Source organism: Petaurus breviceps, unplaced genomic scaffold, assembly GCF_028583685.1.
Source record: "Petaurus breviceps papuanus isolate PSGF00001 unplaced genomic scaffold, PetGlider_PUasm1.0 685, whole genome shotgun sequence".
NCBI lineage: Eukaryota > Metazoa > Chordata > Mammalia > Diprotodontia > Petauridae > Petaurus > Petaurus breviceps.
The window spans coordinates 3,290,085-3,317,416 of record NW_027186455.1 but is presented as its reverse complement, the minus strand read 5'-3'; the positions used below and the strand labels follow the sequence as shown (position 1 = coordinate 3,317,416).

The following is a 27,332-nucleotide window of genomic DNA, read 5'->3' as shown; positions in this document are numbered from 1 at the left end:
GAGATGAGGGTCTGGAGCTTAGAAGTGGGCAGCTATAGAGATAGAGATTTGGGAGTCATCTTTATAAAAATTATAATTGGAATCATATGTCAACTGAATAAGATTGCCAAGGAGGAAGGAGTATAGAGAAAAGAAGAAAAGGTTTAAGGATAGAACCTTGATGTATACCACCTACATTACAGGGCCCAGGGCTCAGTATAGTGCCTGACACATAGTAGGTGCTAAATATATGCTCAGCAGATGGAAAAGAGCCAGTAGAGAGAAGGAGTAAAGGTGGTTGAGATATGCAGCCTCATGCAGTGTGTATGTGGGACCAGGAGTCCAGAGAGAACTGGGCTCAGCAACGACCTTGAATACCAGCCCTAGAAACTGTGTGTCTTAATTTTCTCATTTGTAGAAGTGAGATAATAACTTGTCACAGAGTTGGTCCTAGGGTCAAATGATGAGAGAGATAAATTACTTTAAAAATCTTACAAGTGCTATATAAATATTATTACTCTACTCCTCTTTGGACATTGGACAAGTTACCTCTTCTGTTTTTCATCTGTAAAAGAAGAGGGAGTGAACTTGATGACCTGTAAGTTATTTTCCAGTTCTTAATATAAAATTCTATTATTGGCCCTATATGTTGTCAGTGAACAAGCATTTATTAATTATTTGTGCCAGGCACAATGCAAAGAAACACATGAACATGTTAGTAAAAGTGGCAGTTATAGTAGTAATATAGGATGGCTAGATGATCCTTGAGTTTAGGATGGCTTTAGTTTAGTTTCCCATGGGTTTAGGTAAATGGGATTAGCCTTAGCAAGAAGTTAGATGCCTCTTTTTCTCTGTTATGAGAGAAAAAGGGGAAAAATAGTGATGAAGAGACTTTGTAGATTGAACAAGGCCTAGTTATTTATTACTATGGGGAGAAGACATGTGGAGTTGTGTATATGTCATTTAGATACCAATATATCAAAAAAATTTTTTTTTTGTTATTCAGAACTTGACAAACCAAACATGAATATTTCTATATATAAAGTATAGAAAATTTAGTATTAGTTACAAAGCTGTCTTTCCTGTCCTGTGTCTCCTCTGGAACTTTCTCTATTCTTTTTTGTGCATTTAAAAAAAGAAAAACTTGATTAATTTTCTTTAATTTTTTGAGGGGGGGGGTATACGTGCCCTCTTTCCTTCTCCCCACCCCAACTCCCATTTCCCACCTTCCTGTGTAACAAAAAGCATAGTCAAACGAAACAAATCCACCATTTGTCCATGTCTGAAAATGTATCATTCTTTACCTCTAGTCCACCTTTTTTCTTTCAAGAAGTGAGGATTATGTTCCATCAGTCTTCTGGAATTGTTTTTCTTTACAGTATCATAGGCATTGCATCAATTGTTGCCATGGTTTTGCTCATTTTACTCAGCGTCAGTTCATAGAAATCTTTAAGTTTCTCTGAAACCATCTTTTTCATAGTTTTTATAGCTATTCTGCAATTGATGGGCACCCTCTTCATTTCTAGTTTTTAGATAACGAAAAAGTGCTGCTATATCTATTTTTGTATAATTGAATTTTTTTTCTAACCTCTTTGGGATATATGCCTAGTTGTGGTATTGCTAGGTCAAGAGTATGTACAAGAGTATGTATCATTTAGTGATATGGACAAGTTTATTCTCAAAGTGTTTCCTAGATCATATGAATCAAGTCTTAGTTCTACCAGTAATGCATTAGTTCGCCTGTCTTCCTACAGTTGCACCAGTAGTTAGTCATTTTGAAGGCTGTCTTGTCAATCTGATAATTATGATTAAAAAATCATAACATGAGGCATTTCTGTTAATAAAGATTCAGACCATATTTTCATATATTGTTGATAGGTTTTCTTCTGGATGTAGTAGTTTTTTTTTTAAGGTCTCTTTTATTCCTCTCTTGGGAATTTCAGTTTTTAGTCATATTCAGACTAAAATTTACATTTACCTGCATTTTACTGTTTTTTAAATTCCCATTTTAAACATGGAAAATGAGGGACTTGTTTCAAGTTGTAGACATTTGGATTTCTTACTGATTTTGCTAGCCTACTTATCATTCCTTTTGTTGCAGGTAACCAGAGAAGAGAGACATATTGTTAAACCTCTCTATGATAGATACCGGCTTGTGAAGCAGATGCTGACGAGGGCAAGCATCACTCCCATTCTTGTATGTACAACAAGGGTTTCTTAATGTATCCATTATTGCTGAGCACCATTAAAACTGTTTTTTTTTAATTCCATAGTTTTATCTTTGGACATTGAGTTATGAAGATTTTGTTTTCCAGCATTTTAAAGATAAAAAGACTTGAATATAATATCTTTAAAATGGAGGGTTTTTTTTCTGTATCATACCAAAGTGTTATTAAACTTTGTCTTGCTGTAATACTGAATATCCAGTGATTTAGTATCCAAGTCCATGTGTGGTGTTTGTTTTAGGGATCCCCATCTACCAAGAGAAGAGGTCAAATGTTACAGCCTATCATAGAGGGAGAAACGGCCCATTTTTTTGAAGAAATTAAGGTATTTCTTTAAAGATCTTTTATCTGTTCCTTACAAGTAAAGCTGAAGTTGATGGTCTGTTTGATTCATTATCTTACATCTTATATTTTTTTAGGAAGAAGAAGAAGATGGTGTTAATTTGTCTTCTGAGTTAAATGATATCTTGAAAACTGCTACACAAACACAGACCTTTTCAAGCTCATTGGAAAATTCAGAATCTGATGTTGAAGAAAGTCAAGAAAAACTGGCTCTGGACCTCCGTCTGTCAAGTACTCGAGCAGCTTCCATGTATGTATTCTGGCCTATTTTTCCACATATTGTAGAATATAATAAAATACTACACCAAGGGATTGACTGTTTAATTACATTGGGGGAACAATCATGTACAGTACACAATATATGTTGTTTGCCAAAGAAAAAGTTTCTGAAATGTTATTCTTTACAAGAGAGGCATAGTAGATAGAGAGTTGGCCTCATTGGAAGACCTGCATTTATTTAAATCCTATCTCTGACCCATAATAGCTGAAATGCTTCAGGCAAGTCACTTAACCAGGACTGCTTCGTTTAATTCTAATAATATAAGTTGAAGTTCACAATTTGCATTGGTAGAAGAGCTTTGCTTTTTCCTACACCAATGAAGTCACAAGTCTTTACCACAAAAATTCTTTGCCATTCCTCCAATATGGAGGGAAAAGTAAAGTATACTGATTTAAAGGAACAGATGACCAAATTACATATTTAAAAATAAATAATATATACACATATGTATACATGTATGCATATATAACTATGTATCGTGCATATTATATATTAGTATATATCAATGTTTTGTATATACACATATACAAGTAGTTGCTTAATAAATGTTGATTGATAAATGTGCATATATACCTGTATGAAAATACTTCATAAAGTGTAAGGAACACACTGAATAATCTATTTTTTCATAAGGAAGAAATCTTCACTGGATAAATGTTTTTCCCCTTATTTTACTTTTAGGCCTGAATTACTAGAGCAACTTTGGAAAGCCAGAGCTGAAAAAAAGAAGCTACGCAAAACATTACGGGAATTTGAAGAAGCATTTTATCAACAAAATGGAAGGTTTGTTGTTGGCAAAATAACCATCAAAGCAGTGAGCTAGTCCCTCCCCACTCTGTTCTAACAAAGTTTCAGGGTTGCTGTTATTTATGAAGTGATTTTCTTTTTTTGTGATTAGAAATCAGTCCAATTCTACACGTAGTCATGCTACATTTTAACTTATTACAGACTTTTAAATATAGTTTAAAAACCACTTTGACAGTCTCCCTCTTGCTCTCACAAAATGAGTATCAGGCACATAGCAGGTGCTGTATATATACAAGTGAATATCTGATAAAATATTCACAGGATTATGGAGAGGTGAATTTTGCCCCTTTAAAACAGCTTCATGGCTGGGGTAATTCATTCACCTGGGAGCAAAGAGGAAGAAAGAAGCCAAGGGACAAAGTAATTTTAGTTCTCTCAGTTTGAGTGGGTTCCTAATAGTGGCTAAAAGCCTACTTATGAGTCAGTGGACATGGGTTAATATCCTATTTCTGACACATAACTGTGTAACCATGGACCAAGTCACTTTCACCTGAAACTGAGTGCAGTGGGAGAGGGAGTTTCCTATATCCTTGACATTATAGGTGTGGAGAGAGAGAGAGACAGACAGACAGTCAGTCAGTTAGTAAGTTAGTCAGTACACAGGTGTGTTTACTGCTGGTTTGAACTGCCAGCTGGCTATGCCTGGATGTATTAAATTTACCTTATTGGCTTCACACATCTTAGGATCAAAGGATCATAAAATTGAGGGCTTTGGAAGGCTATTGAGTCCAACTCCCTTATTTTGCAGGTGAGGAAACTGAGGTTGAGAGAAGTGAGGTGACTTGCCTAGAGTCCCCCAGCTAAATGAGTCAGGATTTGAATTCAGGTGTGCTTTAACTGATTGCTTAAGATTAAGAAAAACTTGCTTCTAGTTGATTGGAATTTCAGATGATGAATCTGAAATGGCCTTTAAATGCATTGTTTCAGGCTCCAGAAAAAAATTAGAAACTGGGATGTCTTGACAGCTAATGACTTATATTAAGAGTATTGCCTTAAGGAGTATTACTTTTCAGTTAAACTTCCCTGTTCAGGTGAAGAGGTCTTCTGTGGTGTAATAGATTTTTCAAAGAATCTCATAATGAATATTCTGTCACACATGAAGAAACTGTCATGCCCTTTTAAACCAGGCTTGCTTTAAGTGGCCTTCGGGCATGCCAAAGGATTTTGGGTGACCTTTAAGGTTTTCCTCTACATTTTTCACAGGCCTGAAATCCTTTGGTGGGCCACGGGTTGTGCAGGCCTGCCTTAAAGTATCATGATTCCTTGCATTGGGCCAAATCTTCCAAGGTGAAGTTATAACTTTAGCTGTATGTGAAGCTTTTTTTTTAGCTTGAATCCTCAGATGATGATGTTATAATTCATTAAAAGTATCCCCTTGATATACATTGTGGAAATTGCTTATTTATTGACATTAAACTCTTTTTACATTAATATTTATCTGAAAAAAGATGGATTGAAATCACAATGGTTTACCCCTCTTAGGGGTTGGGATTTACCATTCTGATAGTTTTTCTCTGATGTCTTCTTCCATTTTGAATCTTCTTACACCCCCTAAGCCACTCTTTGCTTGAACTTATATGTGATAACTGCAAGGTATTTCATTTGCTAGAAATATGATATTCCTTTTCTGGTCAGTGAATTTACAGGTTAAAAGGAATATTGTTGCTTTCTTGAATGTTATGCCTTTTTTCTTTCTTTTTTTTTTCTTTAAAGGAATGCTCAGAAAGAGGATCGGACTCCAATGCTCGAGGAGTATAGGGAGTATAAGAAAATTAAAGCCAAACTTAGGCTACTTGAAGTTCTTATCAGCAAACAAGATTCTTCGAAATCCATATAAAAATGCTCCTTCAAAACATCATAAAAACCAGTTGTATTCCCTGAAGCTACCATCGTGTGTACTGGCTGATGCTTGAGTTCATTTTTTGTCATGTGCTATTCAAAGAATTTCATGTGAACTTTATTGTGGTGCCACTACAAAATTATGATTGAAGGGCAAGTAGGCCCATTTTAGGGAGCAAATAAAATGTTCCAAATTAACAGGAAACTATTCTCTCTACCTTTAGCAAACATGCAGTCTCCTTCAGTGTTTTTTTTTTTTATTAGAGATACATCCTTTTCCCAAAAGACTAGAATTTTATCTTTTCAACTTTAAAGAACTTCGGAAATTTACAAGCTTTTTGTTATTACCAACTTCTTTTTGCATTACTGAAGAAAATTAAGATGTAGATCTTCACACCACACTGAACTACTCTAGTTGCCTTTTTCTTACAGAAAATTGAGAGTAAAACAAAAACGCATACATATGCAACTGTATTCTGTGTTTTCCTGGAAAACCAAACTGAAATTCCTTTCTGAGTCCTGCTGTGGAACAGCTTTCTGTTTAAATCCCACAAAGACGTGTCACACAGGTAGTATGTTATTCAATCCATGGATATTTTTTTTTTATCCCCAAGTCAATGGTCACAGCTCCTGGACGAAGAAAGCAGTGGACAGACCAGAAAGTGACCTTCCTTAATGTAATTTTAAAAACACAGAAAACAACTTGGAAAACTGATTCATTATCACACGCTGCCTACAGGACTTGAGTTACCATTCATTTTCTTGGTTATTGTTTAACAACTGGTGGTGACATGATTTGCCTTCCCCAATTGATAATGTGAGAACCTTATTACCCATGTCAGCATGTGGGAAATCTGATGGTGCTTAGACTTGTATAGTGCCAGCAGATCCAAACTGGCCTAAATCAGTAAAAATGATTGTTACAGCTGAAGTAAATCTGTTTAAACAAGGGCTAATATTACTGCATTTTACATGTACCTTAGGGTGGATTGGTGGGTTGTAAGTCTTAAAAATTACAAGGAAGAAAAATACTACAATAAGCCAACATCCTTCTCTCCCTGTCCCACACCTTCCAAAAATTACTTTCTGTTGTCACATTGTATATGTGTGATGCAGCTAGGAAACAGAAAGCAGTAGTGTACCCTTGCAGTGTAAGCAGATCTTTTTTTTTTCCCTGTGCATGGTTCAGCTTTAAAAAATGTCCTTTTGATGTCATTCTGGTGATCATTTTCCTTATGTTGAATGATTATTCACTTGCTTGTGCTATATGATACAGCAGTCATTAAAAAGATTCAGGTCAGGCAAAACTCAAGTGTTCATTTTTAACTGGTGCTTTTCTGTATGGGTAAGTATATCAGTTGGACTAGTGCTATTATGTTTTGCATGCAGTGACTTTACATGCATGTTTTCTGACAAGCTAATATTAACACGCTTTGTTTCATCAAAGACCAAAAGATACTTTTTTTGGGGAGGGGGGTAACATCATTAGAAGCTGTGGGAAGCATGAATTTCATAGACTTGGGACTTTATTAACACAGGGTTGAAAATGAATAGGATTTATAAGTACTTCAGAGTTCATCTGTGTGTGCAATGCCTCTTTTGTTTTTGGAATTGAATAGTGGACATGTAGTTTGGGAATTTTAACAAAAAAAAAAAAGCACTAAAACTAGCTATCTTCCGATGGTTTCCCTTTATATAGCAAGGCTATTCATAAAGTATCTAGAGAAATGGCATTTAAAAACTAAAACCAGGACCATTGTTTATCACTTTGATTTGGATCCATTGTGCAATGTACATTTCAGTTATTTTTTTCTACCAGTCTGCAGACACGGGTGTTTCCAAACATTGAAACTAATGTGTACTGTATATTGTTGTACATGAATGTTTGTGTTTTTATATGCCACATGCAAAATGTCAATATGCACTATTTAAATGTTTTAAATAATATATTCCTCCTTTATAATGCTTAAAACTATATGATTCCAATATTTTTATAAGTGAGTGATCTGACTGGTTTCATTTTAGAATTAACAGCTGCTTCGTGTTGTTTGTTGTACAGTGTTTGGCTGTTCAGTTTATAGATAAGCATGGCAACAGTTATGCCCTTAAGTGTTGTGTGCCATCCTTGTTGGGCAGTATGTGGTAGAATTAGGCATTTTGTGATAAATTAAGAGTTTTACTTTGGTACAAGTGAAAACTATATATCTATATACCACCAATATGTAGATATATAGATATATTTATATGTCCACTAGATATAAGTACATTGCTATATCTGGCACTTCACTGTATAGATTTTTGTAATAAAAAATACCTTAATCTTTATTGTCCCCAGTCATTGTAATGGCTTCCTATTTTTCCAACAGGTATTTAAAAAATGGCAGCCCTTGGAGTTCCTTTGGCATATAATGCGCTCAGACATGAAGCTCTGGCTCAGTTGAATAAGCAAGACCTACAACCCTTTGGCAGCAGGATTGTTGCCTTAAGCAGGATGGGGTTGATGGCATCAGGGGTGGAAAGAAAAAGTGCTACTCTGTGCATTTCTTGGAAGAAGGTCTGCAGCCTTCTTTTAACTATTAGAATTTAGAAACAGATTTTGATTTGGAAGATCAAAAGAACTCTCCTTTTATCACCAAAGAAAGTTTGATGGTAGTTGTAGAGTTGATCTTAATTGGAGGCTTTAGACTAATGCTGTTTAACAGCTATAAAAATGATAACTTGGAAGTTGTGACTAGTCTTAGTATGTACTAACACAGAAGTTAGAATTATGCCTTTGGCAAAAAAAAAAAACAAAACCACCCAATAGCTGCTGTATAGTCAGGACCTAGCATTTGCTGGTGATTGTTTTGAGGGAGCCCTAGCCATATGCACTGTGTATGGTTTGTCACAAAATTCTGGAGTGGGAGTAGAAGTTTCCTTATGACTTCAGAAATACCATACTGCTGCTTTGCACCTAGCAAAGTTATGATCAATCACTATGGGGTACAGAACTGCTCAGTCTCAATGTGACCAATGTCCTGAGACTTACCGCCATTATTCACAAAATCAGTATGTTTCACTTTGAAAGCAGTTTACCAAACACATATCAGACAAACCAAGAGCTTTGAGATGTAGTTTGCGAGAATTTTAATACAAATTTTTCCCAAATTAATTTGGCCATAGGATTGGGGAGGGGGGGAAGGTTGTAGGATATATTGTTGGAACTGAAAGGTGATTGTTTGGAGATGGAGATATATGGACTACCTGACAAACTGGGAGGGGCAGAATGATTTTGGAGTAATCAAACCTGCTTTTTAAACATTGTCACACATGTCTTTTATATATATACAATTTAATTTTTTTTTTTTGAGAAATAGCATTGAAGTGTTCTCAAACTATTAACACTGCCACGTAGGACATGCTGCTTTACAGTTGTGTTTGCCTGGGGATTCATCAAACTGAAATGTGGCTGAGACTCGTATATGAAGTATCTGGTTGCTTTCTAGAGTCCTGAGCATTAAGAAATAAATAAATGAGATCAGTGACTTAAGAAAAATTAATACATGATGTAACTGAAAGAGAATTGAACTGGCTCTTAGTGACTATGCCTGGGGAGAAAAGCTTAAACTTTCTGCCTTTATTTATTCACCTGCTCCTTCCTGTCTCATCACTTGGACTTTTGAGTTCTCTTTATAACCCTCCTTTTTCACAACAGTCCCTTTAAAGATAATAAAATACTTTGTTCATAATGGAGAATAGCAATAACTTTTGGTCCTAAGAATTACCCTGTGAGGTAGGTGTTGGTGTTCCCTTCTTACAGATGAGGAAACTTGGGTCTGATGTTAAGTGACTTGCCCAGAGTCATGAAGCTTGTACATGAAGCAGTATGCAACTCAAGCTCTTCCTAAGAGTTTTGTAACCTTGCCATAACATTACTTGCCCCTAAGATTTGGCAAATGGCATTCCCACCCAGAAAGATGAAGGACCTGGTTATAGGACAGGGATTTCAGAAATAGCCAGGCTATTAGATTTTTAATAGAATTCTTTAAACAATTTAGATAGAAGGGAATTAAAGATGGGAATACATTAAAAAGGATAAGATAAAGTGGTGTAGAAGAAAGCTGATGTAATGGCATAGTATGATCTCACCTTTGATTGCACATCTGTCATGGTTTTGTAGCAGAAATCCTTTTCATCACTCTGTTTAATTTTGTACTAACATAGTGCAATTCCTTCTCTAGCTCTACTGCAAATAAAAAGAGTCTAAAAGAGAATTTTAAAGAGAGTATGTAGTGAGGTGACTTGAATCATTACTATAAGAAAGCTCTTATCTGACAGACAACTTCTTGAAGAAAAGAATACAGTTTCCCTAAATAGCCTTCACAGTTTTGAAGCTATGCCACCCAAAGTGTAAGCAAGACAACTGAGTTCTGGAAGTTCTTAAGTTATTGCCCAAAGCTTTTTGAGCGCTGAAAAAGGAACTTAAAGCGATCGTCTGAGACCAAACATTAACATAGAAACAGGCCAAGGAAAAGTAAAAAACACCCTGTTTTAGACTCTCACTCTAGCGCTAGTGGGGCAAAACTAGGATGAAGAAATCGGGTTTCTTGGTCTCAGTCCATGTTAGTGTAATGACACCTGTTGAGATGATTACAATCCTAATGACACCTGTTGAGATGATTACGATCCTAATGAAACTAAAGGATTAGGGGTGTGAGCCTAAACTTTCACTGTGGCTTAGTCTATGGAAGGTACTGTATTTTCAATTGAAATAATGGCCAAGTCCTATGGGAGATAATTGATGGAGAAGAGAGTGTAAAGTATAAAATGTGTGAATGCTATCTTCAGGGACTTCCAGTTAAAAAAGGTCTGGCCAAGTCTTAGCTGCTTTATATAATTGTGGGTAATTCTTGCTAATTATAAAATGAGGTTAGAGACTGGTAAAAATGTATCAAAAGAATTAGGATTCCAGATTAACTTAATTCTTGGTTTAAGAAGAGAAAAAAGTAGGGGTCCCTATCTTTTCATTCTCAAAATATCTTAATGCCACAATGTCCTAATTCACTGGTTTTCTGAAATTCTACAAAGTATAAGAAGAGCTCACTTACTCTCGAAATTCTTGTTGTGTGACAGGCTGATAAGCATCTGGAATTTCTGAAGAATAATACTTTTTCTCAAGCCTCTCTTTCCACTTTTTCATCTGGTTTGCACTTTCAATTTCCTTGTCAAGTTAAAGAAGAAAAGCATATGTGCTGAAACTTTTATACATAAAACCAGCTTTTTCATGTGTGGCATGAATGTAAGTTTGAGAGGTAATTCTGCTTAGAAGGCATCTAGAAAACAAATTTTAAGAAGGATGTAGACATTGATGATGCAGTATTTTTTTTTTTTGCAACACTAGCTCCGAAAATTTTTTAAGCAGATTTTTTTCCTACTCAATTATATCATAACTACCATAGATTGTTTATGAAAAATGATTCATACTTTTTCATCAAAGTCTCTTCTGGGCTGGAAAGCTGTATCTCTCTCCTTCCTACAGTTAATACAAAATGGAAAAATAGAGGGTCAAATAATGCCAAATCACATAGCCACTTAGGTAGAAATTGTTTTACAGGGAGAATATTCACTTGTCTGTTCTGGTCTGTATATATTAACATTTTTTTAGGAAATGAGGCATAGGATATTTTGTGGGGTAACAGCATTTCAAATATCAATACAGGCAATTTAGTATATATATATAATACCAGAGGCCTTGAGCTATGGAGATTGGTGGGGAGGGGAAGCATTTTTGTATGTGCATGGATAGGTTGCTAAAATAAAGCATTGGGAGCTAGAAAACAATTTGTTTTACAGTGTTGGGTTCCACTTCTACCCACCTCTTCAGTCCTCAGGTGTTTTCCTGAAAGCTTTTCAAATTAAATATTTAGAAATGTAAGGGACTTGTACATTCTCATGCATATATTAAGTGCTTTTGTACCGGGCACTGTGCTGATCATTGGGGATAAAAGAAAAAAAAAACAATTCTCTACCTTCAAGAAGCTTACATTCCATTGGGGGAGATTGTAGCTCAATATATCTTTTGTGTGTGTGTGTCTGAAAACACGTGTGTATATTATGTACAACACGTATATTGTGTGTATGTAAATTAAATTTGAGAATTTTAGGATTCTTCTTGAAGTAGACACCTGGAGATGAAAGACTCTTAATTTGGAATCCTTGATCCTAAGCTTTTAGGTCATTTATCCTAGCAGTCAAGAGCTTATCTTTGTTACATACCACTTAAAATTTGAGGCAGATGGGTGGCATAGTGGATTGAAGACCAGGCTTGGAGTCAGGTGGACCAGAATTCAAATCTATCCTTGGATGCTAGCTGTGTGACCTTGGACAAGTAACTTAACCCTGTTTGCTTGTTTTCTCATCTGTAAAATGAACTGGGGAAGGAAATGGCAAACCACTCCAGTATCTTTGCCAAGAAAACCCCAAATGGGGCACAGAGTCATATGACTAGTTGACTAAACAGTAACAACACTTAAAAGTGAAACATTAAAATAACATCTAGAAGATAAAGAACAACATGAAGAGTCTTACACTTCATTTTGGACTTCTGTTTGGGGCTTCTTTAGTTTTAATTTCTCCATGATCCTGGTATAGCTCTGAACATAAGAGAATGTGATGTTTAAAAAAAAAATTCATGACAGTCGCAACAGGATTAAATGAAAATACATTAATGCTTTAATGTTAAGGCATGGGCGGGGGACGGGGGGAGGAAATGTAGCGCCATCTACTGTTGTCTACCTTATTTAGTAATCTTCGCTGTCTCCCTGTTTTTTTCTCTCACACTATGAGAGTGATAGTTGAAGATTGAGGGTATAAATAGGAATATTTTTTATTAAAAACTTTAAATTATTTGTTAAAATCACATTATGACTATTGAGATTGTATCATGGAATCTGAATAGTGTCCCTACCATGATCCGAAGCAAAAAAAAAGAAAATTCTGGTGTATTCAATACTGAACTGTCCAATTGTGATATCTAATAACAAATAATAGCTAGCATTTAGATAATCTAATGAAAATCTAGCACTTTTCCCACCCTACCATATTATCTCCCTGTTGAACATCTCACTATTTTCTAATGCAGGGAAATTGGGGCCAGGAGTCTTATGGGTAGGATCATCTCCAGTCTGTAATCCAGCATCAACAGTTGTACTTTACAGCATTGTTAATAACTGTACCAATGGGTACATTTACACCACAGCATGTTACAACTGATAAAAGTACATCTGATGCAAAAAAAAAAGGAGTAAAGATTTCTTTCCATTGACCCAGATTGCTTGCCCATTACTCATCGCTATGAACTTTTTTTTCCCTGTGGGAATTAAGCAGATTTCACTGTTTGGTGAAATAGCACAGACAACATTTACAAAGGAAAAATTAAAAAAAAAAAAACATTCAAACTGGTATTTGGTTTTTATCCTGTGGTCTTATTAAAGAAGCTAATTTTACTCACTGCTTTGATTTGGTTTGCTAACTCAGATTCTGGGCTCCCACCAATGGAATAGTCAGCTTTCACTTCAGAATAGGCGTCATTAATAATTGCCAGGAACATGTTCTGTGGAGAAGTATTCCAAGAAATTAATTTGATAAATTTTTATCTGAGTGAGCTTGACAAGTGCTAATTTTAGTAAGCTGAAAGAACAACCCAAAAGTTATTAAGTATCTTAATTTTAGAGTGGACTGAGTGATAAAAGGAAAACCCTGTAGCTATGGAAGGAGAGAGGGTTTTCAATAGCTGTGCCATTAATGTGCATGGTACAAGCCTAATCCAAATGGATGATTTCTGGCACATCTAAGGAAATGCTTCTTTCTCTGGAGGTTTTTGTGTTTTGGTCTTGGACATCTGTAGGACCTTTGCTCTTTCATTTTGGTCCTTTATGTCCTTGATTATTTGGAATGTGACAAGCTCAGCTTATGTCATTATTGTATCTGCTAGCTTTTAGAAGTTCTAGGGTCTCACAAAAGCCAGAAAGAATACCTAAAGACTCTAACGGTAAGATTAACTAATACAGCTTTTCTTTATTTTAAAAAAAAATTTCTTTTGGAGGGGGGAAGGCAGGGCAATTGGGGTTGTGACTTGCCCAAGGTCACATGGCTAATGTGAAGTGTTTGAGACTGGATTTGAACTCTGGTCCTCCTGACTCCATGGCCAGTGCTCTATTCACTGTGCCACCTAGCCACCCCTAATATAGTTTTTCTTCCCCAAAACTCAAATGATGCTTATAGATTTTCACTTATTCCTTCCTTTCCCCGTAAGGCAAATTATCTGACCTAGAAAGGTTATTTGATTTTTCTCAGGTCACACAACTTGATAAATAGACTTTGAATTAAGGAATGTGGACTCCTATTATTTCACAATGCTGTGAGACACTTCTACAGTTTAATGACAGTGGACTCCAGTAGGCTCTTACTATGAGAGATTTACTGCACTTTTTTTTAAAAAAAGATTTCATTTTTCTCTCCATGCAAGCTATTGGGGCCAAGGAGAGGCTGCAAGGTTAGTACTCTTACCAGCAACACAAAGAATACAAAGAAGATGAAAGTGATGAAGTAAGTAGGTCCCAGCACCCGATTGGCCTTCTCAATGTTGGCAAAATTAAAATCTCCCAAAACGATTCGAAACTGTGTAAATCTTAAAAAGAAAAATATTAGAAGAAAAAAAAAGGAATGCAAAGGAGGGGGTAAGGTGGTGGTGGTGGTGGGGAAACTACTGTTATCTCAAAATTTCCTAGTTGCACAAAGAATGTGTTCAAAGGAATGTTATAAGAAATTAGATCTCATGACCAGTTAACTCTGAATCACTTATCTGGAGGGGTAGGGGGAAGAATAGGAAGGAATAGTGCATGCCTGAAAAGGTGGCCATAAGAGAATCCAACTAGCTGTAGAAACATGGTTCTGGAACTTAGAGAAGCCTTGGACCTGGAGGAATTTTATTTATTTATGGTCTAGGCTTCAAATGACTCCATTCTCCACCAATCCCGACAGTGGTTAGATTTTCTAACTCCTGTAGGTTCTACATCAAATAGTCTTGCTGTGTTTCTGGGCCCTTGAACCCTAAATTTTTTTGTTGTTTCCTTGATCTGATGTTGCTTGCATTTCCTTTGCCTTTTTAAAAATTTAGTTAAAATGAGCATCAGATATTTACCATCTGATACCTATATATAAACTATTTTCTTTCTTGTAGATGTAAATGCTTTGTATTGACACAAAGCCAGAAACTTAACTGCAAAAGCTACTTATATAAAAGCATTTAGATTATTACCATTTTATAGGCAGAAAAGGTACAGAGAGGTTTTTCTAATTGTAGCAACAGCACTTGGCACATAATGCTTAATAGATACTTTTTCATTTATTTATTGCTTCATTTATGCAATGAATTCATTCATGCAAGACTATAGCTGAACTAAGGTTAGGGATTCCTAACTCTAAAGCCGATTTTCTATTTACTGCAAATATATGCTATAATCTGTAAGATAAGAGGAATGGATTACTAGATGATCTCAAAGTTTCCTTTTTTTCTTACTTTATGTAAACTTATTGGTGATCTGCATTGTGGTTGCCAAATTTCCTAATGATATCAGGAATGCAATCTCTTTGTGTTAATGTGTATTGCATATATATTTAATTTTAGAAATGCAGGAAGTATTTCTGTGTATTCTGATATTTTGTTAACAAAGGAAAAGTTTTGTGTCTCTTCTTGTTGCACATAAGACAAAGTTAAGGATAAAAAACACTGGAAAAATGAAATACGTATTTCATTTGTGTATGTACACAACAGAAATAAACTACCTCATTAGAAAATTTGAAGTCACAGAACACTAGTTCTCTGGAACTTACAGAAATTTAATTCCATGTGTCTCTAGGGTGGATTTGTCTTGAATCAAGCAGCAAGCATTTATTATGCATCTACATTTGCCAGGTATTGAATTTCCTTGGCAAAGGGGTTTATTATGTTTTTAAGATTGTTGATTAATTCATCTATATAAAATGGAGAGAAATGCTGAGCTAGATAAATCAGAGAAATAACCCCCAAATAAAAGGTATTTCCTCTTTGGCTAGGCAAGCAAGAGACTTACTGTTTTCTTCTGCCTTTGGGGTACAGGTTTTTGAACAGAGGGGGTAATCATGGCTTCATTCTTTCCCCAACTGTTCTCAAATGAAACTACCATCTAATACTTTCACCTCAGGTGAAATAATTGCATGCAGAGCAGAGCAAAACCAAACAGAGTTGCATTTGGGCCTGGGGAATCAAAACAGCAACTCTCCCTCTTCTCTGGATTTCTGGTTTATCCAGACCATTATAGAATCTCTAGGGAGGAATAGTAAAAATACAATATGACTGCTTATGATGGAAATGGCCAGAGAATCTAATCCAATGTGGAACCCCAAAGAGTTGATAATTTGCCCAAGGACACCTAGCTAACAAGTGTTGAGGCAAGACTTGAATCCCGGTTGCCTGGCTCCCAGTCTAGTGCCTTTCCTACTACAGGCATACCCTGCCTAACATTAACTGATTTCATGAAAGTATTACTTTAAGCAAAACCATATTTATAAAGGAGCCAGAGTCGCCTAGGGACAGAGTTACATAGGAGTGTTATGTCCTAATGACATTATTGCAAGAATACTGTTTGAGGGCACTGTTAAGTATGCTTGTAATTCATTAAAAGAAAGTGGAACAAAGTTATTCAAGATTTCTATAAGGAACCCATTTCAATTCTATCCAGCAACTTGTAAGATGGGGTGGGGGCTGGGAGGATAGTAGTTGTATAAATCCCAAGATCTTCAATCTATCTGAATTTTCTTAAAATGATACACTTTAAACAATAAACAATTTCCTGAAAAAAAAAAAGTGTGCAAATCACTTTAAAAAAATATATATACTGGGTCCTATTTTAAGGATTAAAGCAAGCTTGCTATTTAACAAAACCCTAGATTTAATACTTTAGTAAGGATTTCAATTCTTTGAGTACTTAATTAAGAAAGACACTGTACTTAGGTGATGGGAATGCAAGACAAAATCCTGGTAGGGGGCATGCAACATTTACACAAATACAAAAAAATTTGAGGAGTTAGATCCCTAACGACCAGTAGGACCACAGCAGATTTAACATAGGAAATGGCATATGAGCTAAGTTTCTAAGGAAGCTCAGCATTATGAGAAGCAGTGGAGAGAAGGGGTTATGTTTCCAGGGTTGGGGAACAATTTGTGCAAATGCAGGGAGACAGAAAATTTTGGAGTTGAGGGAACAGCCAACAGACTAGTTTGCCTCAAATATGGAAGAGTATAGTTGATTGCCTTTAAAATTCTGGACATGTTCTAGCCCATACCTGATTCTGACTGATTTGGTTATTTAAAATTGAACTCAAGATGAGCAGGGGGTAAGGATTCCAAAAATGGGGACTTCAAAGAAAACATTTATTTCTGCTCCCTAGGGAAAGTTGCCATGGAAACTACTTATGACAATTTATTCATTTTGTATAAAAATGCTGGGCTAGGCACTGGGAAAGAAAGTTTAAATAAGACAATCCCTTTCCTCCTGGAATTGTTCCTAACTTAATCCTAAAATAAGATGACCTGAAGTCACAAGACCTGGGCTTCAGCTTTTGTTCTGAGGAGCAGCCTCATCTAATATATTACCTCAAAGGGTGGTTGTGAGGAAAGTATGAGGTAAGTTTTACTGTGTTAAAGAAATAGGTGTACCAATAAACCTGGCTGTCACTTTTGAAAACATAATTTGACATTCTTGATCTAAAAATAATTTTGGAAATAGTACTATGCCCTGGGATTCTGTGGTTTCTGAGTTCAGTGGCTGAGTTCTGAGTTCAGAAATAAATTTAGCTAGACCTTAAATGTTATAAAACTAAAATTAAGTACAACCATCACTCACACAAAAAATACCCCAAAAGTTTTTAGGCCTTTCCACCCTCCCAGAAATAATAAATTTAGAATTATATTTACTCAGTTGAAAAGGGCTTACATAGAATTTTGAAAAGTGGAAAAGTCGTCAACCTGTGATCCAAAAACAAGATATCCTAACTGGGCATAAGCAAAGAATATTATAAAAAACATGATGGCAAATCCTATAATATCTTTGATACAGCGAGAGAGAGTTGTTGACAGCTGCGACATTGTCTTATTAAAGCTTATAAATTTGAATATCTGAAAGAGAAGAGAATAGTTTGGAATGGGAGAGAGAGCACCAAGGAATATAACTCCTAACAAAAAGTTTAATTAGTTCTATAAGAAATTTGTATGTAAATCAAGAGATGAATTTAAGGGAAACTAGAGGAGACTCAGGGGCTTGCTAGTATCAGGATGCAGATAATGGATGCTTTGGTGACATATATATTGTATATTGTGTTACCCACTAGGTCTATAAATTCCTTGAGGAGACAGGATTGTATTTTTCTTTTATGTCTCCTCACGATAGATACTTTGTCTACAACTCAGCAATATATTTTCTTTTGACAAACTGGTGCTTATCCTGGCAACAAACATCAAGGTCTTTGGTAAGCTAAAGAGAACCTTGCAGGAATGAAGCTTGGTCTGTATGAAAAGGTTTACACAGTTTGGCCAAAAGCATGATTGTCACAGTGACAATTTGAAAATGTGCTGTCAGCATTGCTAAAAAGTGTTGGTTTTAAGGACGGGTAGGCTGCTGTACATTATATGCTAGAGCAGGTAACATATTATCTAAGTATTTGATTTCTGTTTAAGAGGCTGTTCTGAAAAGATTAATTTTCCTGCTTCTTGCTTCTTACCCTTTAAGAACCATAAAAAAATAATGCTAGAGAACTTTTAAGCTCAAGGAAAACAAATGGCCTAGAATCTTCATGTTCTTTCAAAAATGATGCCTGGTTTTCAAAGGTATTTGTGTTTAAAGCATTTTTCTTCCATTAATACACATCATCTGCATATTTTCCTCCTCTAGTTCTGTCACAACATATTGTTTTTTTTGTGATGCTTAATCTCAAGTTCTACTCATGGCTAACCAGAGGACATGATGGATGGAGCATATATGTTTGTTAGATATGAGAAACACGTTTATTTCATTTCTTCCTTCCCTGTCCTCTGGCAGGGCAAGCAGGGGCTACTCTGGTGGTATTGGGTTTTTTGATTTGGAGAGAGAAAGATTTCAAGAAATAAATGAATCTGACATGGCAAGAGGGAAGACAGAATACAGACGCTTTTACTGAAGTGAGTTGCCTCTGAATAATAATGTACTCAGTTACTGCCTGACACATAGACCACAGAAATGTTAGAGCTGAAAGGGACCTTAGAGATCATCTAATTCAGTCCTCCTGTTTTACCAAGGAGGAAACTGAAATCCATGTAGGAAAAGTGACTTATCCAGTGACATTCAAACAAAGAGCCAGTGGCAGAGCCTATGGCAGACCTCCAGGTTCCTGAATTCTGGTACAATGAAATTTCCACTACACCACATGAGGGAACTTCAAACATTCTACTAACACTAATTTTTAATACTTGGAATTGTCCCAGAAAGAAGGGAAGCAGTCTTGATTTTTTAGATAAAAAAAATGAGAAATTTGCTCTGTAATTTTGGATATAAACTAGCTCTGAGGATCTAATTTTTCCAGACTGTACTGATGCTAAGTTAGAGACCAACTTGCCTCGAACTTATTATATTAACATTAAAAAATTTTGGTCATAAAGCTATAGCATTATTTAATGATGTTTTGAGAACTCTGGTGGAATAAAAGAAAAATACCTTAATCCATGCAAAGAAGATATTAACAGCAACCATGTCATTATAACGAATTTGCCAGTATGCAAGAAAATAGAAGTCTGGATATTCCTGAGTTTTTTCTATTAGCTGTCCAAGTAAATGGTATGCTTGTGATGTACGGAATATATTGATTGAAATGGCCAAAAGGGACAACTAAATAGGAAGATAAAAATAATTAGATGAGAATCTCCAATTCAAATCCATTACAATGCACATTTCAAGTATGAATTCTATAAGTGTCTATTGAAAATTGAATGGCTTAATCATAACTTCAAAAGGGAAGGAAGAAAATGAGAGGAAGCAGTTGTTTAAGGCTATTTAAGAAGGAAAATAAAAACCCATGCCCACCTATAGGAGTAGAGTAGTAATAACCTAGACTTCACCACCCAAACCTCCATGATATTTGAATTCCAAAATTCTCTTCTGATCATAATCTCCTATACTGTCTTTTCCCTCTGCTTTATTACTTCTAAGTCTACTCTTTGTCCTCACAGAGACTTCCAGGTCTTTGATCCCTCTTCATTCCACCAGTCCATCACCTCTGCCCTGGCCTTACTTTCTTCATTTCATGATATGAGTCTTTAGCTATAACCAGGTCAACTCTTCACTGTCTTTCCTTGCCCTTCTGTACACACCTTGTTAATCTTTAACCTTAAGTTACATACATCATTCATTTTTTCAATTTCTACTGCCAAACTCAGGCTACTGGAGAAAGACATAACCATGTTATAGGTCTACTAGAAACTTATATAAACCGGTCCCTCATTGTTATATGGAAATCCTTTCATAATTATTATACTATTCACCATATTTCAAATCTACTCAAGCTCTCATTGTCATCCCTCATACCTTTACCTCCTAATTAATTAGTGACAAGAGACATTAGTCTATAAACTCTCTGATCTCCCCCAAGTCCTCATCTCAAAATTCTACCACATCCATCCTCTCATTGTGTTCTGTAGAAGGGGAGATGGTTCCTCTTTTTGTCAAGACTAACTCCTCTCTACTTGAGTCCTTGCTCATATTTCCCTCATGTTTCCTCTGGGAGCTTATCACTTCAACCATTCTCTCTCTTGACCCTTTAAACATTCTCATACACATGTAGGCATATACACATAATATACATAAACATACACTTATGTATTATATATTAGTATTGTTTTAAGTTATTAAAGTCATACGTATGCATGTATGTGTATATATACTTGTGTATACACACAGACTTGTACACATACGGCATTTGTGGTCCAAAAGTCATCCAAGGGGTCCCGTTTATGAAGGTCTTTAAAAGCCACATATAGAATTTTATATTTGGTAATGGAGGTGATAGGGAATCACTGAAGTTACTGAATGGGAAAGGGGGAGGGCACATGGTCAGATCTGTGCTTTAGGAAAATCAATCTGACAGCCAAGTGGAGACCTACTGGAATGGAGAGAGGCAGAGAGCCGAGAAAGCAGTGTTATGAAAACCTAGAGAGAAATATCAGATACGGTCAAGGATGATTGACAGAGGTCAAGAAGAATGAGGACTGAGAAAAGCCTGCTAAGATTTGATGATTAATAGATCATTGGTAACTTTGGAGAGAGCAATTCCAATTGAATGATGAGGGCAGAAGCCAGAATGTAGAGAGTTAAGAGTGACAGGAAAGGAAGTAGAGGCACCTATTGAAAATTACCTCAAGGAGTTTAGCCACAAAAGGGAGGAATATGGAATGACAGCTAAGGAGGATGACTAGGTCAACTGAGGAAGATACAATCTGTTGTCATTCTACCTCTCCCTCTGTCTTGCAACTCCAAAGTCTATACTCACCATGACCTCCAATACTTTGACTCCTCAGTTCTTTCCTAGGTTATTACCCCTGCATTGGCTATATTCTTCTCCTTTCCCTGTCCTGACTCCTTGGTGAACCAATTTAACTCTACCTTATCCTTTTCTCTCAAGTACCTTGCTCCCTCATTCCATCATCAGATCTTGCCCTGCCAAATCTCAGTCTTGGGTAACTCCCACCATCTGCTGCCTCTACTCCTATTCACAGGATGCTGAAGAAAATAATGAGATCGTATTGGCTGGGTCTACTACAAATGCCTATTATATAATTTCAGTGGGGGCCCTCACTGTGACAAGGCAATCCTCTGACATCCCCCTAAATGACTTATTATCATATTCACACTAGTGGCTTTTCTAAATCTTTTCATTCCTTCTCAAACTCTTATAGCCCTCTGTCTCAGCTGAGAACTTTACCTCATATTTCAATGAAAAAACTGAGACTTTTGGTCTTTTCTCCTCTTTATCACACACTACTCAGATAGCTTCTGTCACCATCTCCTGAACCTGTTTCACAAGAAGAGGTGGCCCTTCTCCTTACCAAGGGAAAGTCCTCTATATACATAAGTGATCTTATTCCTTCCCATCTTCTCCAGCAGAATGTTCCTTCTATCATCCCCACTCTCCAATCTCTGGCTTTCTGAGGGTCGAGTAAGACTAAATTCTTCACTGTTAAATAGCATTTAGAATTAACCCAACTCTATTTGTAATTGGTCTATATCTAATTCAGCAGAATAAATATGTTGTGAAGAATTCAGATACCAGCTGTGTGACCCTGGACCAGTCACTGTTTGTCTCAGTTCTTCATCTATAAAATGAGGTGGAAAAGGAAATGGCAAACCCCAGTAATTTTGCCAAGAAAACCGCAAAATGGGGTCATAAAGAGCTGGGCACAACTGAAACAAATGACCAACAACAATTAAAGACTTACTCTTCTCTTCACCCCTCCATTCCAGTAAGCACCAATGATTAGAGCTCATCATAGGAAAAGTTGTCTTTGGTGCTCTTCTCCCATTTTTTTGAACCTTTTCTATCTTCTTTGTCCTTTCTCTCCCCTCCCACTGTCCAGGCACCCAGGGCCTCCATGCTATCCCACACTTCAGTGTCTCACTCAGACTTGCCCCACCCTCAAATTCATAAATCCACAAATTATCTCTTCTCGGCCTTTCAGTGTCCTGCTCTATAACTGTGTGAGGAGAAAAATAATTAAACAAATCCATTTCTACTTCAATTTTAAGAAGACTCTGTTAATCCCTGTATATCTCTTCTATATTTCATGAACTTGTGATTTTATCGTTTTGGTACTGATTTCACCAATACAGATTGTAACTCAACTAGCATTAGTAAATCATCTTATGGAGTTGCTGTGGCTAGAAATTCATTCCCCCCCCCAAAAAAAAAAAAAACTTCATCACCCAGTGGATAAACCAGTGACCAACCTCTTTATCTAGTCTGATCTTTGGAACACACACACACACACACACTCATTATCTAGCCAAAACTTCATATTTCCAGTGTGGTACTGTAGGACCTGCCAGAGCTTGGACTCCTTTGCCATACCTTTCAAGAACTCAGGGTCACTTCTATGTCATAATGTGGTATCTGGGTAAGACTTTAGTCTAACTGCTGGAATTTCATTACATAAGGAGGAAATGTTTTTGAGAAAGGTGGGAGTGCTTTAAAAGGCAGATCTCCATAGTGATTCCTTTTATCAAAAAGTCTGCTCTACCAGTGACCAACGGGAAAGATATTATTAGATGGCAATACATGAAGTTGTATTATATATACCCAGTAATCTTTTTTTGTTTATTTAAGTTGATGAATCTAAAAATCTTTCCTTCCCATTTAAATAATGGTACATGAGACAAAAGCTCATTTCCCACCTGTCCCATTACTTGGATGCAAATAACCCACTTCACAGGTTTTCAGTACTCACCAACAAAAGCAGCAACTCCAGTAAATTCCAAAAACTCTTGAAATAGGCAGTTTTATATTCTTTCATTTTTTTAATTTCTTGAACAATGAAGTTAATAATAAAAATACAAAATATGATTTCACAGGAAGCAATAAAGTAGTCAAAGTAAGTAACATATCTGAGTAGCTTCACAGAGTAAAAATTCCACGAAGTAAACACACCTCCGGTTGCAGGGAATTCTGCCACTAGTCTGCAAAATTGTGTTTTGGAAAAGTTACTGTGTGTTCCAAGCATTGTATATCAGTTTCAGACTTTAATTAATTATTAGTGAAATATGCAGTGAATGAAGATAATTTATTTTAATGATAAGCTAGATTAGTTGAAAGAGTGTTGGATTTGGAAACAGAGTATCTGGGTTCAAATTTGGGCTTTTCCAGTTACTATCATTATGACTTACAGCAAGTCATCTCACCTTTCTGGGCCTCAGCTTCTTAATCTTTAAAATGAGGAGGTTGGACTAGATGACTCAAAGTTCCTTTCCACTTCTAAATCTGTGATTTTTTGTAAATATTTGTTTCTGGACATAATTAAAAGTTGAGTTTCAAGTTTTGCATGGAATTTGTTCATATATTTTTTCTAATATGAATCAGTAAATACTATCTACTATGTGTAAAACACTGTTTAGTATTCAAAGACCAAGACTATATCCATTTCTTCAAAATGCTTACAGTTCCATTAGATTTAAGCTCCTTGAGGTCAGGAACCATCTTTTGCCTCTTTTTGTAAACCCTGTATTTAGCACAGTGTCTGGCACACAGCAGGCACTTAAAATGTATTGTATTGTATTATTGTACAGTCTAGCAGGAGATATAAGACAGGGACACACATAACTAGTGAAATAAGAGAAGTAAAAAATTCTTGGTGTGGTTTATTTATGATGGCAACTCCAAAACAATCAATGTTTGAATATGCCTAGATGATTAATTATATTGTCTCTGACAAAAGAAAAATTTACCCTCACCCATGGCAATGTGGTATAATGAAAAAAGTACTAAATATTGAGTCAAGAGACTTGCGTTCAGATCCTGACCCCAATACTTAGCTTGTGTGAACTTGGGCAATTTGCTTTTTCTTGCAAGCCCATTTCCTCTTTTTTTTTTTTAAGCAATTGGGGTTAAGTAACTTGCTCAAGGTTACAAGGCCAGTTACTTCTGGGTGTGGTACTGAGTATCTGAGCCCAGATTTGATCCCCAGGTCATCCTGACACTGGAGCCGGTGCTCTTACTCGCTGAGCCACCTGGCCACCCCTAAGCAATTGGGGTTAAGTAACTTGCTCAAGGTTACATGGCCAGGTGCTTCTGGGTGGGTGCTAAGTGTCTGAGCCTGGGATTCGATCCCCAGGTCATCCTGACACTGGAGCCGGTACTCTTACTCGCTGTGCTACCTGGCCGCCCCCAACAAGCCCATTTCCTCTTAAAAAAATGAGAAATGATAATACTTTGTTGGTACTTTATAAGATTGTTAGAAAAAAAATCTGAATGCTATTTAAATGTGAACTACTATTAGCTGGCAAGCACATTTTCTGATAGATAACTGCCGTACTTGGTCATAATCCAGTATGGTTGTATATATATAATCTTTCTTATTTTAAGAAAATAATGTTATAAATATTTTTTTTAAATCTGGGCAAAGAAAGCAAGCATTGTGGTTCTAGATGTCATAGATTAATTGCAGTTTTCAGCCAGATGTAACATGAACAAGTTATGCATTAAGAACAAAACTATCCTTAACACCATTCTTGTCTCTACTAGTCAAGATTCCCCAAATTATATAGTCAACTTTAGATTCTTTGTAGAAGATTGAGATGTACTCTCATTTTGTGGCCTATGTGGGTGTGATTCTTGCTTTTTCATAATGATTACCTACTCTGCTTAAAGATTAGCTTAAATATAATTTTTGTTTACAATAATAATAATGATAATAACTAGTACTTATATATTGCTTTAAGGTTTACAAAATGCTTTACATATGTTATCTCATTTGACCCTTACAATAATTTAGTGAAGTAGGCACTATGATTATACCTATTTTACAGATGAGGAAACTGAGGTAAACAGTAAATATCCAAAGTGGGATTGGAATTCAGGTCTTCCTGACTCCCAAGTTCAGCAGTCTAACCACTGGCCCATCTAGCTGCCACACTAGCTCAGCAAGTACTGAGAAAACCTATATGCAAATGGAAGCACAAAAACTTACTACAAAACTAAATGTAAAAGATTTTAGGTTTTTTCCGTATTTTGGATTTTCAGGACTACTGGGCCTTTCTATCCCCATGGATGACATTAATTTAAAGAATAAGTATCTCTATTTCTCAGGCATATTAAATTGCTTATTTCTACCTGAAAGCACTGACATACTGTGATGCCACTGGAATGGAGTGTTGTAGAATAAAAGGCTCCTACCACACAGTCGCCTAACATGAGACTTTGAAGATAGTAGACAGGCAATTAGTGTCTTTTGAGTGAATGACTTAATGAAACTATGTTAGGACTTGAGGCATGGAATAGACAAAGAATGTGCTGGAAATATTGTTTTCATGCATATTACATATTACAGAATGAAGCACAACGTTTATGTCAGTTCTTCTAAATAGCCACTTATTTAATATTCTAACTACCAAATATCCAAAGTTAAAATTTTTTTTTTCAAAAATAATTAGAAAGGTAGTTCTAAAAACTTAGATATGCTCTAAGTGACCTTTGGCCATATGTCTTAGAACCTCTATGAGTCAGTCTGTTCAGACTGATCCCCCTGGGCAGCAGTGGGAATGACTGACTGAATCAATAGAAACAGCCAAAGTCACTTTGAATCCTCTAGGGCAGGCCTGCATAACTTGTGATCTGTGGGCCCCTTAGGCCTTCAGCCCTTGGGCCACTTACAGCAGGCCAAAGGATTTCCTCTACATACAAAGGATGTTTTCCTCTATTTTTCCCTGGCCGCAGAAATCCTTTGGTATGTGGCAAGCAAGCCAAGGGCCACAAGCTGTCCAGCAAGTTGTGCAGGCCTGCTCTAGGGTAATCACTAAGCACAATATCTGTGTGCATCTTTATTTGGCTTATTCGTGGCTAGGGCATTCATAAATTCTTTTGGTGTTTGCTTACCCTAGATTGGTGCATTTGTTCTTTTATAAATTTTTTTCCATTTTTTGTTTTTATTATTTGCATTTCTGAATATTTACCCCAATTTCCCTCCCTAGTGGGCTATCCTTTGTAACAACAACAACAATTTAAAAAAGGGAAAAAAAGCAGTTCAGCAGACTAACCAACACATCAACTGAGTGTAATAGTTTATGTAATATTTATTTCAGAGGGGGAGTTCTCAAACTTTTTGGTCTTGGGACCCCTTTACATTCCTAAAAATTATTGAAGACTCCAAAGAACTTTTGTTTATGTGGATTATGTAAAACAACTTCTTAATATTATTAAATAGTTTTGAAGCCCTCAAAGGGACTCAGGGACCACAGATCCCTATTGTCCACAAAAATATGGTCCAAAGATCACACTTTGAGAACTGTTGCCTCCAAGTATAGAAGTGCCAGATCCAGTGTTTTGATGCTATTTGGATCAGTCTACTGTCCTAGAATAGCTGATTAGATCTTGGGTAGCCTTTATATCCCTGTGGTATGATCCGAATCAGTGCAAAAGGGGCAAGGGTAGCTATGGTACATGCTCTCAATAAATTTTAACTAACAAAGTTTCCTAGGATAATGACTTTCTTTTAAATCTCCAGATGAACTTTACTTGCCCACCTGAGCACAAGAATTGAATATATACCCTGTATCCCTATCCCTAAAAGGCATATTGTAAAGGTTATTTAGTCTAGATCTGTGAGAAATGCTCATCTTTATGGAAAAGTATCACACAAATACCAGTTGCAATCTTGTTTGGGAAGTGTCATCACTGATAGCCACTCTTACTGCATTTAAAGCCTACAGCCATAATAATATCTTTAGTCAAACCATACCATACAAGGTTAGAAGCCTGTACTTAAAGTAGATTTCAGTTTCCTATTGCATTTGGAGTGTACATGTAACATTTCCACTAGGGGAAAAAAAAAAGAAAACTGGGGGTGGCTAGGTGGTGCAGTGAATAGAGCACCAGCCCTGGAGTCAGGAGGACCTGGGTTCAAGTCCGGCCCCAGACACTTAACACACACACACACACACACACACACACACACACACACACACACACACTCACAAACTAGCCGTGTGACCTTGGGCAAGTCGCTTAACCCCAACCGCCCCACAAAAAGAAAAAAAAAAAAAAACCCCAAA

General features: G+C 36.3%; 2 protein-coding genes across 4 annotated transcripts in view; one reads left to right on the top strand and one right to left on the bottom strand.

Moving 5' to 3' along the window:
• Positions 1-7,806, top strand: part of FAM13B (family with sequence similarity 13 member B) — a 107,253-nt gene extending 99,447 nt beyond the window's left edge. For both annotated transcript variants that reach the window (XM_069104274.1, XM_069104273.1), the window contains 5 exons: positions 2,081-2,176; positions 2,446-2,529; positions 2,624-2,796; positions 3,508-3,609; positions 5,347-7,806. In XM_069104274.1, coding sequence (XP_068960375.1) covers positions 2,081-2,176; positions 2,446-2,529; positions 2,624-2,796; positions 3,508-3,609; positions 5,347-5,470 — 579 coding nt within the window. In that variant the 3' untranslated portion in view covers positions 5,471-7,806. The remainder of the gene's footprint in view (positions 1-2,080; positions 2,177-2,445; positions 2,530-2,623; positions 2,797-3,507; positions 3,610-5,346) is intronic.
• Positions 7,807-8,827: 1,021 nt separating this feature from the next.
• The window catches only part of PKD2L2 (polycystin 2 like 2, transient receptor potential cation channel), a 25,093-nt gene continuing 6,588 nt past the window's right edge, over positions 8,828-27,332 (bottom strand). The window contains exons 6-15 of one of the 2 annotated variants that reach the window (XM_069104282.1): positions 23,018-23,246; positions 19,239-19,409; positions 17,487-17,668; positions 14,020-14,140; positions 12,962-13,063; positions 12,040-12,104; positions 10,936-10,984; positions 10,560-10,672; positions 9,601-9,714; positions 8,828-8,961 (exon numbers count right to left, since the gene is read on the bottom strand). In XM_069104282.1, the coding sequence (XP_068960383.1) occupies positions 9,618-9,714; positions 10,560-10,672; positions 10,936-10,984; positions 12,040-12,104; positions 12,962-13,063; positions 14,020-14,140; positions 17,487-17,668; positions 19,239-19,409; positions 23,018-23,246 (1,129 nt within the window). In that variant the 3' untranslated portion in view covers positions 8,828-8,961; positions 9,601-9,617. The remainder of the gene's footprint in view (positions 8,962-9,600; positions 9,715-10,559; positions 10,673-10,935; positions 10,985-12,039; positions 12,105-12,961; positions 13,064-14,019; positions 14,141-17,486; positions 17,669-19,238; positions 19,410-23,017; positions 23,247-27,332) is intronic. The other variant, XM_069104281.1, reaches the window with a different exon arrangement.